Here is a 16,023-nt window from a genome sequence, read left to right as displayed (position 1 = left end):
AGATCCCCTACTTGGAAAGGAGTCAGGATGCTACACATCAACCTCCTATATATGAAGGCGGGGGACCCTGCAGAGGAGGGACGACCTTTGGAGAGACAACCATAGTCATCTAGATAGAATCATAAGCAATCTACTCACTAGACAATGCGCAAGGAGCCTTCAACTAGTTTTAGATCCTATCTAGGCTAGCCACGACCACCTTGCAATTTGTCTCGAAGATCAATAGAAAAACACATGACGTGGGATTATTATCCTCTGGAAGGCATGTACCTGTATAAATCTTTGTCTTTTGGTGCTTGATTCGGCAGGAGGTAGTATCCTCTACTTTCATCATGTATTCGTAAGATCAGCGATTTACTAATCGTCGACATGAGTCCCTGTCACTACAATCAAACCATTCCAGTAAACACAACTTACCTCACTCTCATGGCTTTCTAGAGGAAACCCCATGTGGAGTTCCACAGTGGCATAACATCCGTTATGCTCCAGTGATCACCGGGCCAAGATTGCAACATCCGTCGAAGTGGCCACCTATTGTAGGAGGTACTTAATGTGCCTAGACTTAGACTCCGATTTCATGGTAAGTTTCATATTTTCCTTATTTTCAAACATCAGAATTCATGATACCAACAAAACTTGTATCAACTACAGCCTTGCCACTTCAAGCAATGGATCCACACTATTAGCCCCTAGAACGACGGTCGCAGCATCACTGAGGCCGAAATGAAAGAGGAGTACATCGTGAGGATGAAGGAAGCATGCTAAAGGCAGGAAGCATGTTGTGCGAGGTGTGAAGGACATCATCACCACTAGCAAGAACTCAAGCGGCAAGAGGAGGATCTTCGTATACGAGACATTGAACCACGCTATCCGTGAGGCTGAACTTAAGAGGCTAGAGGAGCTTCTAAGGAGACGTGTGGCTATCCTTCGTCGTCAAGAAGAGGTTCAACGTGAAGTGGAGTGTGCGAGAATAGAAAAATATCTTTGCTTGACTCAATAGACCCTTTGATCTATTTCACAATAAATGAATCAATAACCTCTATTGTTTTAGCAATGTTATATTGATGCCAAAAAAATCTCGCATTGTGAAATATATCCAAGGCCTCTCTTACCAACAGAATCAAATACAGTCTTTTATTTGTTCAAAAAAAAACAAACGAGTTGTATCGATACTCCAAATACTTATAAACCTATCAACACTCTTGTTGGTTTGCTAATAGCCAAAAGACCTATCAGCTAGCAACACCATGCTATAAGAGAGGGGACCTGTCGACACATGTCCTATCGGCACTTATCTGTATATCTGATAGGGTCTCGGCTTACATCACGTGTGTCATAAGAATCTCGTCGCTTGAAATGCCGATAGGTGTCTAGTCTCGGATTGCGGACTGGCACCCATATCTGTGATCGTTGCGCCGCCCCTCCCCATCAGGACTTCGGTTTGATTTTTCCGTTGGCTCGTAAGTATCCCTTCTTGGTGCTCTGTTCCGAGGGACCTTCCCTTCCTTTGCTGCGACTGCGAGCGACCAAAATCCAAGATTTTTCCTTCTTCCCAATTCTACCCAAGGTGCCGGTGCTGCTGATTTTCCAAAAATTGTGGTATTGGCACTTCGTTTCGGAATCACTCCAGAAGCCACCCGTGTTCTTTCCGGTTAGTTCTAGGGGGGCAGGGGCGAGGGCTCAGCCTGAGTCCCCTTTGCATTTGGATTTTGGAGTCCGAGGCCAACCCAAGCTCTCTCCTTTCTCGTGGTACACGTAATCTGAGTATCTGACTCGGAGCCTGACCGCGCCCCTGTCCTCCCCTCGCTTATTCGCCGCCGTCCTCGCCCGCCGGACACTCGGAGCCGCCGGACTGAGATTCGCTGCGCTCTTGGTAATCTGATTACTCCTTCTCTCACTTCCCCTGCCCGATCCAGCTCGTGACCAAACTATGCTTGCTTATTTCGGATTATGTTGGTCTGTGCTGCCGATTCACAGGTGTAATTCGTGAAGCGTTTTTCTTGATTCCGGAGAATAGCCGCCGTGGGGGTACCACCCTATGTGGCAGTGAGAAAGCTGCAGTTTTTACTTCTCCCCTCACCTAACATGCGCTGCTATTGTGTTGTTTTTTATGTGCTCATCATTCCCTTCTTACACTGAACAGCAATGTGTTTGTGAGAACATCTTTAATCGGCAGGCACGCAACTACTTGATAAATTGACTCTCTGATTATTGTTTTGAGGGTAGTGCCCAATAAAGGAATCAACATTCATTCCTGGTTCATCAGGGAATTATTGTAGGGGTTCCTACAGACTGGGCACCCGCGATCCTTTTCTTGATTCTGAAGAATAGCTAGCGCTAGGAAAGCTGTGCCCTTTTTACAGTTTTAGTTCTTCCCCCAGCTAGCATATGGCATATGTTAAACTAAACCTCGATTAGATTCTTCTTCTTAGTTCTTCTCCCAGCTAACATATGTTAAACTGAACCTTGATTAGGTTCTTCTTCTATGCTAAATCGGTCATTCCGTACAGAATGGCATGCTCCAGTTCTTTTCCAGAAAATGACCGTATAATATGAACTCTTGTTCTAAGTAAGGTTGATGTTTAATTGTACTATAAACACTACTGGAAGGACCCCTAGATTGTTTATATTTCCCAAAGAGTGTTATACGAATGTGCTTTTCCATGAAACCATATCTTCTCATGAACACATATGGTTTCACAATCATCCATCTTTAAACTATAAGGTGTCAAAACAGAGCACCTCAAATGTCTGAGAGTTAATATGTAAGGACTAAAATTCATAAACCACATATTTATGGTCATAGTTACAGAAAAACCCAAAGTACTTTGGCTAGTGGCACTTAACCACAGGTTCTGTTCATAAATTTTGATAATACCCCATCTTAACCAAATTACAGCTCACTGGTGTTGAGATGGTGGTCACTCCAAATAGAGGACCAATAATGGATGGTTTCTGAAATTTGCATTATAATTGAGTAAAATGTATATGAACAGTTTCAGAGGTGATGTAGCATAATGAGAATGCTACATTGGGAGTTGATTTTAGAGTTTAAAAAAATTGCCCACTAGGTGTGCAGTAAACCTGAAAAAAAACAGAGTGCGGTCTGAAATCATAACCTTACCCTTAGGTCTTACCGCAGTCTATATTGTGTACCACGAACCAACCAGTCCATGCAAATGTTTAAGTTGATGAGGAAATGTGGGCAATATGCTAATACTTCAACAGTTTGGGTGCAATAATATTGGGACCTGCTTAGAAAGAGAACATGCAAATCAAAAATAATTGAGTTCTTACCTAATCTTCTTAATCACATCTATATCTTATTCTTCATTTCTCTTGATTATTACTTCATTTTTTAGGAAATAAATCATGGTGCTAGATTAAATGGACATATTTTTCCTTCTTTATTGCAGCATTGGGATGGGCAACGTTCTGAATCTCATTGGAGGAAGAACTGCATCGCAACAATGCCATCCGGAACATAAATACCAAGGCAGAATACAACATTATCAATTCGAACTGTGGAGCATTCTGATTTGCAGAGCTATATCAGAATACATTTGTCGTAAGCTAATCTATGAGAAGGGGACAGTGAATGATCAATTCAGAAAGTGGAACATTCTATTCTGCAGAACTGTGTCAGAGTACATCAGTAACAAACTGTTCTACGTGAAGACTATAGCAGATGCTCAGTTTCTGCAGCGGAGCATTCAAATGTTCAAAGCTGTATCACACGACATCCATAAACTAATTTATGGAAAAGGTACAGCAAATGATCAATTTCAACTGTGGACTGTTTTGCTTTGGGGAGCCATATCAAGATACATTTATCGCAAACCAATCTATAAAAAGGGAATATCAATTGATCAGTTTGTAAACCTCCCGGAGGTACGTTGAAGTTTCATTTTCCAGATTACTTTTAAGGCCAAAACGAAACCATCGAACGTATGTGCCTTTTTGGTGTTCCTTTGCTGCAGGATGTGCAATGCATTATTTTGTCAAAATTGCCTCTGAAGGAGGTCGTAAGGACTAGTGTTCTATCGAGTAAATGGAGATGTTTGTGGACAGTTTGCCCCAAACTGAGTTTTGATGGCACTATTATGTTTGGCAAGGGCATGAATGGTAAACAAAGGGAGCACTATACTCTACAATTCATTAACACTGTTAATGAAGTCCTGCAGCAGTGCCATGGCAGGGTTGTTGAAGAGCTAGTGATCAAATTTGGGTTTGACAACCTGTTGGTTGATCATCTCAATACTTGGGTTAGATTTGCTGCATCATCGCATACAAAGTTTCTAGCTTTTGATCTAACACCAAGAGGTCTTAAAGCTTTCGATGATCCTCAGTACATCTTCCCTTTCCAACTTTTTAACAGCAGAAGTATATCTCATCTACAGTATGTTCAGCTTCGCTTTGTATCTGTCAAACTACCTACACAGTTCATTGGCTTCCCGAAACTTAGAAAGCTTGATCTGCACAAAGTCAAGGTCACTGCAAAAGATCTTCAGGATATGTTGTCTAACTGCTGCGCTCTTGAGTGGTTGAGTATTGTTCATTGCAACATGGATGGTGAACTAAAGGTTCTTTGTCCACTTCCCTGCCTGCTATACTTGAATGTTGCGTACTGTGGGCTAACAAAGATGGAATTTCATGCCGTGAAACTCAGAACATTCGTTTACAAAGGATCAGCGGTGCCTATTAACTTCAGTGTGGTATCTGAGCTGAAAAATGCAAATATAGTTTTTGCTGGAGTAACAATTGGGGACGCTATCGCTGCACTTGCTAATGTGCTCACAAATGTGCAAAATCTGAGCTTTGACATTTATGTCAATCCACCTGAGGTTTGCTCTTTAAGGGCTCTTTTGAGTTTCCATTTATTGTCCCAGTTTTCTCTTCATGACGTTTGGTCATGTTTCAGGTTCCTTGTCTGATGGAAAATCCGTGCAAGTTTTCTCATTTAAAGTGTTTACAATTGCTGTTGTCCTACGATATGGACGTTGACAACCCATCTTTGGTCCCTTTTCTGGCAGCTGCTCCTTTCATTGAGAAGTTAGAAGTTCATGTACGGACTCTTACCGATCTGTCTTTCTTACAACAACAACAACAATAAAGCCTTTGTCCTAAGCAAGTTGGGGAAAGCTATAGATGAAACCCACGAGATCTCTCTTTCGTACTCCAGTAGTCATTTCATGCATTCCATATCGATGCAATGCTACTTTCCTGAAGCTCAAAGGAAATGTGAGAGCACATTGTGGTTTCTTGGCTGTCTACCTAATAATATGTGCAATGCTTTTATTTTGAATTTAATATATCACTAAAAGCTTGGTTAGTCAGCTTGCAATGTTTCATTTGATTTAATAAGCCTTGCATAACAATTTTGGTGATCATAACTTTTCTGTTACTTGCAGTTTAGTAGTCTTTTTGGTTTTTACTATATGAAAGGAGCATCTATCAGGAGATTCCGGCATACGTACAACCATCTCAAGGACGTGTGTATTACAGGATTTAAAGCATCCAGTGGCCAAATTGAATTTCTTGTACACATTGTGGAGAATACCCCTGCGTTGGAGGTTTTAACCATAGACCCATTGGATAGACAGACGGGGGGAGATCCATTGATAGTTATCGAGAGAGAAGCAGGCTTTATGGATGCAGCTTACAGAATTGTTCGAGAATATATTGAAGGGAACGTTTCACCGAAATGTTCTTTGAGACTGCTATTTTAGAAGTGGCATTGTGCAACATGTGCAGTAACTGTTTCTGATAGCTCTTAGGGATGATTGTAAATAGGGCAAATTCGCTGTAGGAGGTCGTGATCTTTTTGCAGCACATCGTTGAAGTTTTCTTTGTAAGAAACTTTTGACAATGTCGTGCAGCAAAAACCACGATATAATAGTGTCCAGCAACCAAATTTCCCTTGTAAATATGAATGCTCCTATGCTTATCTGGTTATGAATTATGATGATGGCAGCAGTTTTTGGTTCTCCTTTCGTCTGAATCCAATGTATTTCTAGTAACTTTAGAGACTAGCTGATGTTCATGTTGTGGCCTCTCCGGCCTGAGCAGCCACAGCTTCTGAGCTACTGATGCAGCCTGCCACTGTAGCAACGAAGGCAGAACATGCAGAAACCCTTGACAAAGGCTTACCGCTAGCGCAACCTCGCCACCGCGGAGGCCAAACCCATCGGTCGTGCACAGCAGTAACTAACGTGCGCCTCCTGACCGGTTATCGGTTCAGAGTAGATGAAATACTATCTTATTCTTAAATAGATATCATGTTTGGTTCATATTTAAATTTGCCCCGTCTATGAGTAGCTAAATTTAGTTTGCCTTAAAAAGTGTGGCTAATAAATTTTTAGTCGCAAATGTGATAAAGTTACCTAAAAAACTGAGTGAATGATATGAGGATCAAAGGCTAACAAATATGATTTATTATAATTATGATAGTCAATTAGATGGTGAGACGGCCAGCAGGGGTGATGTCGGTTGCTGGTTTGGAATGCCGTGGAGAGGGCGGCAGACCACAATGGATGAATGGAGGGCAGGAGGCAGTGATGGGAGTCGAGTGGCGAAGGCACCATAGGTGGCGTTGCAGGCACGGGCGGAGGCAGCAGTGGAAGGGGCCATCGACCGGATATGAGGAGGGCGACCGGTCACACGCCACGCCGTATTTGCGCCAAACAAGATGCACGAATTGTTCTTCCTAAAAGAATCTTATGTAAAAAATAAAAAGTACGCACAGAGTTCAGAAATCAAGTCATGCAGATGAACGGCTAGTGTAAATGTACAAATCTACAAGTAGTTAGCTTGCTATGACGCGGACAAAATGTCAGCTGCAAGATACGTTGATGCTCTAACTAGTTTTCAGTGAGGAGTATCTCACAATTCATAGCAATATACTGTCAGCAGCAGCATGGTATGTGATGTTACTGAGCAAGATGTATACACAGTTTGCCAGGAGCATGATATTCTCATTTCTGCAGCAATCTTCTTCTTCCACTAGACAGTTAGTTTGTTAGTTTGACGAGGATATATTGTCAGCACTGAATAGTTCACAGTTCTACTTCCTCTTTCTGCACCAATCTTCTTCGTCTTCCAAGTATCTCATCATTGGTCTTTACCATTTCTGCACCACACACCAGAAGGGAAAATTATTTATGCCATTCACAACTTTCTTAACAAAAAAAGAAGGGACACTGTAAACAGAATATCTGGAATTAACAATACTGAGAAGGATATAAGAGTATAAGAAATTTGCAACTTGGAGAAGAGAATACCCCATGTTTTCAGCCCTCATGATGCCATGAACCTTGTGAACGTAATAGTACATCGGATATTTTTATGACTATGTATTGTAAGGATCATTACTGGTAAGTATCCCCACTTTAGTGCGTGATTGGTTCAATAGTAAGATAACTTATATTTGACATGCATCTATTTAGTTTTAGTAAAATAAGTCCGCTGTGAACCTATGTTCAACAAAAGTCTTGCAAGTTAAAAAGGAATAGAGGGTTCACTCGGTAGGATAGAATTATTGCCTACCAACAGATACTGGCACTCTTTTACCTCTTCTAATACCATCTAGCTAGTGTATGACTCTGTTTGGGTAGGCTGTGACTTTAGAGCTTCTACAAAGGAAAAAAAAAAACTCTGCCTGAGAAAGCGGCTGTGGCTGTTGAATTTTGGTCGTTGATTTTTACAATAAATATTTAACTTCTCAGTACACCAAAAGACAAAAAAACTCATCTCTGCCTGCTTCTTAAACTCAGCTCATTTCAGCCACAATCGCTTCCTCAACCAATCAAAAGTCAACAGAAACCGAAACCAAAAGTCAACCCTTTGAATAGCATCTGGCTTTTTTTTTCTGGAAAAAGTCAGAAAAAAACCTATCCAAAGGAAGCCTATATATCATTCAATGCCACATGGGTCTAGTAAATTAGGAACCATATGTTATCACAAAATAGTTCTATGCCAAAAAGAGCACAGTGCATTAAAAAGTATAAAGATTACTCTAGTAATATGCAACAATCCCAAGAACCAAGTATACGTGAGTCTGATAAGTAACTGGACACATGCATGTAAAGTAAAGCTAAAAGGATACATCGACTTCAACTTAACAAACCAATAAAAGACATTACAGTGGATGGATTTTTTTTCAAGCCAATGGAAAATAGATGCAGGAATAAATGGGAAACACCAAAAATACTAAGAGCAGTACAACTTCAGAACTTACATACCATACGACTTTCATATACCTGTAAGATGTATACACATAAACTTGTTTTGTAAATCTGCAACAATAGTGAAATTAACAGTCCCCACATGCCACATTTGAAGAGGAACCCATAAGCGTTATTTTCGTTTATTACTAAATAATTCAACTTAATTTTGGATGACAGGTGGGCTCGAATAACTTGGGGGGGGTCTAACATTAGTATAATATGTATGTTGCTTTTGAATCTTATGACCTCTAACACATGTGAAAGTAAAACAGATAAACACGCAGCATGTTTACATTCAGAGGTACACACCTCAATGTGTTGTGGGACCAACTTTTTGGATGGCCTATTCATTCATGACTAAAGGTCTATGTGGCATGCACATCCTCTACTATGACAAGAACAGAGAGCTTTCTAGAGTTTTTTTTTTTTTTTTTGAGAAAAGGGCTTTCTAGAGTTAGCAATAACTGATTCAAAAGAATCTAATCATCCGATTAAACATCTATGGTTGAAATTTATTGAATGATATTTACATCCTAGAAGCAGCTGCTGTAGAGGAGAGGAGGATTTCCATGATATTTTCATCAGGCCAAAGTGGCGCCTGGTGGATACACTCCTACCATCTCATATGTGACAGTTTAGGTGCAAATGTGGATGCATACGTCAATGAGGCATGTAGCGGATATATCTAATAAACCAACTTACCTCTAACAAACTAAAGATACCTAGTCTTATATAAATCAGCGGTAACTTTGTTGGTGTGTGCTACAAAAGACAGTGTGCTAAAGAAGACACGGTAAAGTAACCCACAGTGGGGCCCACAACCATCGTCCTAATGGAGCTAGAAACAAGGTTTGGCCCTTCTAAAGAAGCACATCAACTAAACCAACATAAGAGACAAAAATGTTTACCAGTGCCCCAAAACATAGGCAGCAAATTGTATCTTATACAACAGGTGTTGTAGAGACGAATTTGTGAACATTCGACCTGTCTGGTTAAACTTCCACTGGCAGTCTACTCAAGTGTTTTCATATAAGCATAAAAAATAAAAACATCAAAATTTCCAATTGAAGAAGAAAACAACCCATGTTTTCAGCGCACATTAACATTATAAGAACATTGTAAAAGTGGTCAACCTGGAGGATACCCTACTACGACCTTGCTTTTATGACAGGTGACATTTTAGGGGCAAATGTGGATTTATATTGCATTGAGACATGGAATCGACATAGTTGTACTGAAAATACGTGAGTACATGGGCTGGAGAGCAGCCCACCATAACTCCAACCGGTGCCCCTCTTTGAGACTTGTTCACTTTGAGAAATCATCCAAAAAATATTCTAATTAATCATCAGGATAATCATTATTTATAATTCAACCTCGATGATTAACCAGAATCCTATTCTAATAGTCCCGGCACGTGTTTTGTGACTAAAGATCGGAACACATACCTCCAACATAGTACATTACAACATAACTTAATAAAAAGCAAGTAATAAATATTTATATTAAAAAAATTAAACATGCAACTGATTCCATCAATTTATAACAAAAGCGAGCTAGAAGAAGACAAAAACCTCTCAACTCCTAACTATTCAAAGATCTACACAGCGGAAAGAATAAACTAAACAACAAAAGAGAATTGAGCCACATGCCCTTAGGCTCCACTCCAAAAGCTCGAGCTTCAGAGTAGGATGCACTACTCCTGCCCGCCACCCTAATCGGCAGGCACAAAGTAACCGAACACCGCCCCTTCCTCAGCAGCCGGAGTACCTGCATCAACTTAAGAGCAGTACCTTGAGTACGAAGGTACTCGCAAGATTTACACAATATGGGTATATAATATCCCCACTCCAAAGATTATGTATTGAGCTGTTAGCAAGAATATAAACATGCAATTAAGTTAATTAAAGCGGTAAACAACCTAGACATATGTGTGAGTAACTAACTTAACCAACATATATGAAATTACCCTGCAACTACCAACTGATCATATGAAACTGTAACCACAATAGTATCAATGTATAACAAGTGTCATCTCGACCACATCCCACATATCCAAACCACAAACCACATATCCGAACCATCATCCACAAGCGAGAACTCTACGATCGAGTGCAACTGAAACAATAGCATGCTCATGATCGAGAGCGCGGCAGTTCGAATTGTTTATACACCCTGCAGGGGATACTCTTGGACCCACACGATCGGGGACCATACGGCTTATGCCACCCGCTAAAGTGCACACAAGGGGTACCCGTGTCAACCTTTCCCAACCAGTCCCAACCGTGTGCGGTATGCATCGCTCGGCGCGGCGGTATTAGAACTACTCCCGGAGCAAACTAGTACCACTTACAAGCCCGTCCGCTTACACCGTCGATGTTCATGCCCCACAAAGCCATAGCTGCGAAGGTATTCAGCTCGCCTTACTATTAGATCGGCATGTAGTGAGTAAAGTAAGTGCTTAAGCCAACTACCCCGACGATCGGCTTTAAACGATGCAAACGGCCTACGGTGTCCGAGTTCTCTTTCCGAACTACCCCCGGACTTTCCTTGAGAGCAGATGACACCCCTAACACCACCCACATCTCGTCTCATACTCACCACTCAACCAACCATAAAAACCTCAACCATGTATTTGTGTGACAAAAGTAAATCCTATGCTCGTGAACAACGAAAAACGCCGTTGTTCGACTTCTACCGAAAGACCTAAGCATGACTAAGCATATAAGTCGATCTTGTACTTAGACATAACATCATCTCAAAGCTACAAAGAACGTGGATGAACAAGTCATCGAGGTAGAAGAATGCAATTGGCGTAGGTTCTACCCATTTGTTCTCGATATAGACTCCATATACATACAAACCTATTCATAAGCATAATTTATCAATATTTAGACTTCATTCATTTTAACTGACAGGGTTCAATATGATAGATGCTTGCCTTGTTGTTTGGGTGGCTGCCCAAAGTTTCCCTCACTATCCTGGATCACCGGCTCGATGTCCTCTAAAAAGAATAACGCATGCAATACCATGAGTATGGATAAAGTGCAACAATACATACCACAATGCTTAACAACATGCTAGAAGTAGAAGATATAAGACTCAACGCAATACTAAACGATCTAAATGAAAAACAAAAAATAACAGCCATCCGAAGTATCCAGACTGGTTCGTAGTATCTGAGCTCGGACCATCCGGGTGATCCTCCGGGAGAGGTGCTCTGTTATTGCTTTTTATTTGTTTGACTGGCCCGGAGTATCCGGGTGAATCCGGAGTATCCGAGCTATCCTCCGGGATATACCGGACACTCCGAGTGAGGTTCCGAGCGGAGCTCTCGGCTACGCGATCACATAACTACCCGGAGTCTCCGGGCTTGTCCGGATAATCCGGGCTATACAGACTTGGTTTCTTCACGATTTTTTCACTTGGGTGTTTTAACACATTTTACAAATATGTGCTATATAAACATGTACATGCCCTATCCAAAAGATCCTAAACCAAAATTGCACCATAAACCCTAATCAATTTTGAACACAATTCATCGGACAAAATCTGTTGAACCCGGAGTATCCAGGTGAGTCCGGAGTATCCAAGCTATACAGAAAAACTGTTCTCGAGTGAATTTTTGGTTGATTTGAGTTGCGATCTTTTCCAAGCCTAAAGGGAACATGTTAGGGATAGTCTAAAAGTACTAAAACTTATTCATCAACTACCAACACGACTCTAGATCTCAGATTCAACCAAAACTACATTTTTGCTCCAAAAAACTCAAGAACTTCAAGAACTACTCGATTCCTCCGCGAAAACGAAAATAGATTGGATGGATGAGTAGATTATGAGCTAGAGAATGCAACGGTACCACATACATACATTGAATCCTTCACTTGAGCTTGAATTTTGGAGGAAAAGAAAGAGTCCTTGAGCTTGAGTGAGAGGGGGAGGGAGGAGGAGCTGCTGCTGCAGCGGGAGGGGGGAACGTGGGGAGTGAGTAGAGGAGAGAGAGAGCAGGTGGACTACTGCCTACTTGAGAGAGGGAGTGGGTGAGGAGTAGGACCACATATTAGAGAGAATGGATATTTCCAATGCATTTTTCATTATTTTCTCCCCCAACTTTCTCTCTTATCCTAATAATTATTAATGAAGTGCATTAGCACTCTGTATTACCATTACACAAATTTGAAGTATAATGCTTAAAGAGCATAATTTTACTTAAATGCGTGATTAAGAAATTGAGACGTTACATTCACACACCGATGCGTATGTACAAAGCTGAATACACTTCAAACATGGTGCTATCCCACTACTGAGTTCACCTAACAAGAACGACCCTGCCACCTCCTCCATTGCTGAGGATGATACTAGCAAATCAATCTAAAGATACAACAAAAACTTAACCAGACAACCAACTTATCTCTTACAAATTAAAGCTAACAAGTCCTGCAAAAGTGAGTGCTGCTGCTGCTGGTGTGTGCTAGTGCTACAAAGATGAGTCAATGTGTCACATCAAACATGGTACAGTAACCCACAGCAAGGCCCACACCCATGACCCTCATGGAGTTAGGCAAGCCAGAAACAAGTATTTTATCAACTAAAGCAACATAACAAACAAAAAAAATCTTTAAAACTGCTCCTAAACATAGGTAGCAATTGCATCTCAAAAGAAAAAAAAAACATAAGTAGCAATTGCATCTCAAAAGAAAAAACATAAGTAGCAATTGCATCTCAAAAGAAAAAAAAAAACATAGCAGCAATTGGTGTCTTTTACAGTAAGTGCAATGAAGAATGGGCATGCATTGCACCTGTGTGGTCAGTACACTGAAAGAGTCCCAGCGGCGATCTACTGATCCGTGTTGCCATCTGTTCATATCCAATAAAATTATCGACAAAAATACCAAATCAACCAATAGCTTAACTTTAGAAGCACACATTCAGTAAATTTGCAAACCTGATGAGGATGAAGGATGTAAAAGTGCTGAAGATCTTCAACTTCTTTGACAACTATATCGAACTCAGATTTTGCAGAAACTAAAGCTTTCTCCAGTATTGAGTTGATGGTAGTTCCTTGAATCAGATGACTAGCACCCTCCTTTTTGAAGTTCTGCTTGAGAGTTTTGGCTGTTTGTGGAGACATGTCTGGAGGCACATCCACGGAAAATTGAGAATTCTCTTCTTTCCATCGCGATATGACCTCATTGCCTTCACTAATGGATCTGACTGTTTTCTGCTCGAGAGCAGGCTGACCATCATGGCTTTCCGTATTGTCTACAATAATGCCCATTGTCTCTTGAGATGTGGCCTCGTTGCTTTCATTAGTAGAAGGGGCACTCTCCTGTGGGATATGAGGCTGAGTAGCATTGATCGGTAGAAACTCATTGGCTTTGTTAAGAATATCTGTCGCACTTGTTAGAGCTGAACATGTATGCCTAAAGAAAATGCTAACAAGATCAACGAAGTCAGCAAAACAGAGAATGGACACCCCTCAAATCCAAACCAGCAAACAATATAGCTGCATAGCCTCGCGGTGACGCCTCCCACTGCAATTCTATTACTTAAAATCCTAAATATGCTGGCACCACGATCGCTGGCAGTTTTGACATAAGAAAATGCCGCCCAACATCCCAAAAGGCTCCAAACATGACAAATCTGCAAATAAACAAAAGAAAGGTTAAGACTCCAGACATTCGATTTTATAATTTCGCAGCCAGGGTAGTGGCAAGGCCAAGTACACACACCACCAAGTTCCGTACCTTGTGCATTGCAGCCATAAGAGGGATCGCAAGAAGAAATTGCTGCCGCAGGCCGTTCAATGCCGTGGAAGGGGTTGGCAGAGGTGGAGCTGGGTTCCTCTCCTCACAGACCTGTGGAGCCCTCCCTCTGAAGGACACAAGGGCGAAAAGCTCCACGAGAACAGCAGGGCGCCAAGGATTGGCAGCACCTGGTTGGCAGTCATTGGCAGCAGAGGGATCAGTAGGGCACCGAGCATTGGCAGCACCTGGCTGGATGTCATTCGTAGCAAAGGGCGCAGCACCGGGTGGGAGCAGAGGCCGCATCCTCATGACTGAGAGACCGGGAAGAAGACACAGCAGAGAGGATGGAGGAGGCAGCGCCTGCAGATGCAATCAAGTTTAGAATTGGAAAACTTGGGTGCGGCATTTTGCTGAACAGGTTGTGGGGGTGCCAGCCAGGCAAGAGGTCCTGCCTGTGCAGACGAGTCCACGCGCGTGCCAGCGCTGTCGGTCGGCGGTCCGCGGCGCGACGGCCTCGCCAGCGTCGGCTTCGACGAGCAGCCATTGTCGCCTTTGCCGGGGACGGGAGAAGACGGGGCGATGGGCGCCATATCCACGGTGGCGAAGCGAAACCTTCGGCGCGCGCTCTCGGGCTGACGAGAGGAACTCGCTAGAGGAGCAGCGTCGATGCGAGGGGAGCGGAGAGGAGGGCGGCGGCGGCGAAGGGGTGACCGTCGGTAGGCGAGAATGATCGGCCGCCGCCGCCGCCGCGGCGTTGGTGGCGGAGTGGTCGGCGAGTCCGCCTTTTCTTTTTCGTTTCCCTATTTTCTAATTTTCTCTTTTTTTTTCCTTCTCGTTATGGGATATTTATTTATTTGTCACTCAATCCGACTGCCGTGCTCACTCTACCATTATTTAAATATGCAATTAGTTTTTCACCACCGGTTCCACCAATTCGTTTTTCCACGCCATTTTCGACTTTTTTAATGCCTCCATTTTCCAAGCCATGCGCTATGACCAAAATACCCTCACAGGACTCCCGTGAAAGACCAGGTCGCATCCAAACGGGATATGTTGCCTTCGCTCCCAGCGTTTAGCCACAGACGAGAAAAGAAGGGCGGCGACGGTGCATTCTCCTCCAGATTTGGCGACCAGGGACGAGGTGGAGTGAGGACGCGGCCTGCGCGTGAGCCCCCGTGCGGGCTCCATGGATAGAAGCAAGGTCCCTGATGGGTAAGCAGCTCTTGTTGATCCGCTTTTCTCTTAGATATAGACTGGGTTTTGTGACGATTGGGTTAGGGGGCACGAATAGCCTAGTGTACCCTGTGCCAAAACCTCGTAACACAACGATGTTTTGTTTCCCGTTTTGTTTTGTATTGTCTACTTTGTTAGGATTGATCCCGATGAAACGTTTAGAGTTTGCGTTCGAATAGCTAAGTTCACTGCTAAACTAGATGATGACACATGTGTTAAGATGCCAAGGACTGATGAGGACTGGGTGGTAGATTACTACATGTATAGTTGGGGGATGTTGATCAGAGACTTGGCTAAAAGGGTAAATTGGGGTAGTTGCCAAGAACCTATATTGTGTACAATTGAGAAGGGGAAAGCTAAGGTGATGGATATCCAGAACAATATGGATCTAATGATTGCAATGAGTGAAAGGTTGAGTGAAAGAATGCTTCCTTTGTATGTGACTGTGGAGGAGAAAGCTAGGAGGAAGATGAGCAAGTCATTTGTTACTACTGAGATTAGTGAGTTGGTTAGGGATAATATTGTGATAGATGTGATTACTCAAGCACCACCAGCAGCAACATCAAGCAGTCATCAAGCCAGTGCTTCTTATGATGTTTCAACTCATGGAGTACCTGATGCTGCACCACTAGTTGATTGGGACAGTCTGCAGCTTGCTCCAATCCCAGAAGAGGAGTTAGGCAGTGCACTACCAGTGGTGGAGGAAGATGAGTTGTATGTGTTGCTTGGTCTAAGAACTGAGGATGAAAGAGCCGAGAAAGAAAGGATTACAGCTGAGAAAGCTCCTCCTTCAGCTTCTGTTCCTATTCCTGGTGCTA

At 42.4% G+C, this 16,023-nt stretch overlaps 2 protein-coding genes across 7 annotated transcripts; one reads left to right on the top strand and one right to left on the bottom strand.

Moving 5' to 3' along the window:
- Positions 1 to 1,311: 1,311 nt before the first annotated feature.
- LOC133907780 (putative FBD-associated F-box protein At5g56690) lies at positions 1,312 to 5,989 on the top strand. Of its 3 annotated transcripts, XM_062349875.1 has the most exons (6): positions 1,312 to 1,873; positions 1,978 to 2,046; positions 3,417 to 3,891; positions 3,981 to 4,844; positions 4,922 to 5,065; positions 5,412 to 5,989. In XM_062349875.1, exons 2-6 carry the CDS (start codon positions 2,039 to 2,041, stop codon positions 5,727 to 5,729), a joined length of 1,809 nt encoding a protein of 602 aa, XP_062205859.1. In that variant the 5' UTR covers positions 1,312 to 1,873; positions 1,978 to 2,038; the 3' UTR covers positions 5,730 to 5,989. The 3 variants fall into 3 exon arrangements, with proteins under 3 accessions (XP_062205859.1, XP_062205861.1, XP_062205860.1); XM_062349877.1 differs by lacking the exon at positions 1,978 to 2,046 and having other exon boundaries at positions 1,312 to 1,460; XM_062349876.1 differs by lacking the exon at positions 1,978 to 2,046.
- Positions 5,990 to 6,805: 816 nt separating this feature from the next.
- Positions 6,806 to 14,778, bottom strand: LOC133906922 (uncharacterized). Of its 4 annotated transcripts, none has more exons than XR_009907874.1 (5): positions 14,425 to 14,778; positions 13,973 to 14,332; positions 13,171 to 13,868; positions 13,025 to 13,082; positions 6,806 to 7,129 (listed from the first exon to the last, which is right to left on the bottom strand). XR_009907874.1 is itself a non-coding variant. In XM_062348883.1 (4 exons), the coding sequence occupies exons 2-4, from the start codon at positions 13,501 to 13,503 to the stop codon at positions 7,056 to 7,058; spliced, it is 465 nt and encodes a 154-aa protein (XP_062204867.1). In that variant the 5' UTR covers positions 13,504 to 13,868; positions 13,973 to 14,329; the 3' UTR covers positions 6,806 to 7,055. The 4 variants fall into 4 exon arrangements, 2 of the variants coding, with proteins under 2 accessions (XP_062204867.1, XP_062204866.1); XR_009907875.1 differs by lacking the exon at positions 6,806 to 7,129 and adding an exon at positions 9,761 to 9,995; XM_062348883.1 differs by lacking the exon at positions 14,425 to 14,778 and having other exon boundaries at positions 13,973 to 14,329.
- Between the last annotated feature and the right edge of the window lie 1,245 nt (positions 14,779 to 16,023).

The sequence above is a fragment of the Phragmites australis genome, chromosome 24, assembly GCF_958298935.1.
Source record: "Phragmites australis chromosome 24, lpPhrAust1.1, whole genome shotgun sequence".
Lineage (NCBI taxonomy): Eukaryota > Viridiplantae > Streptophyta > Magnoliopsida > Poales > Poaceae > Phragmites > Phragmites australis.
Note: the sequence above shows the minus strand (reverse complement) of the source record. Positions and strands in the feature narration are given on the sequence as shown.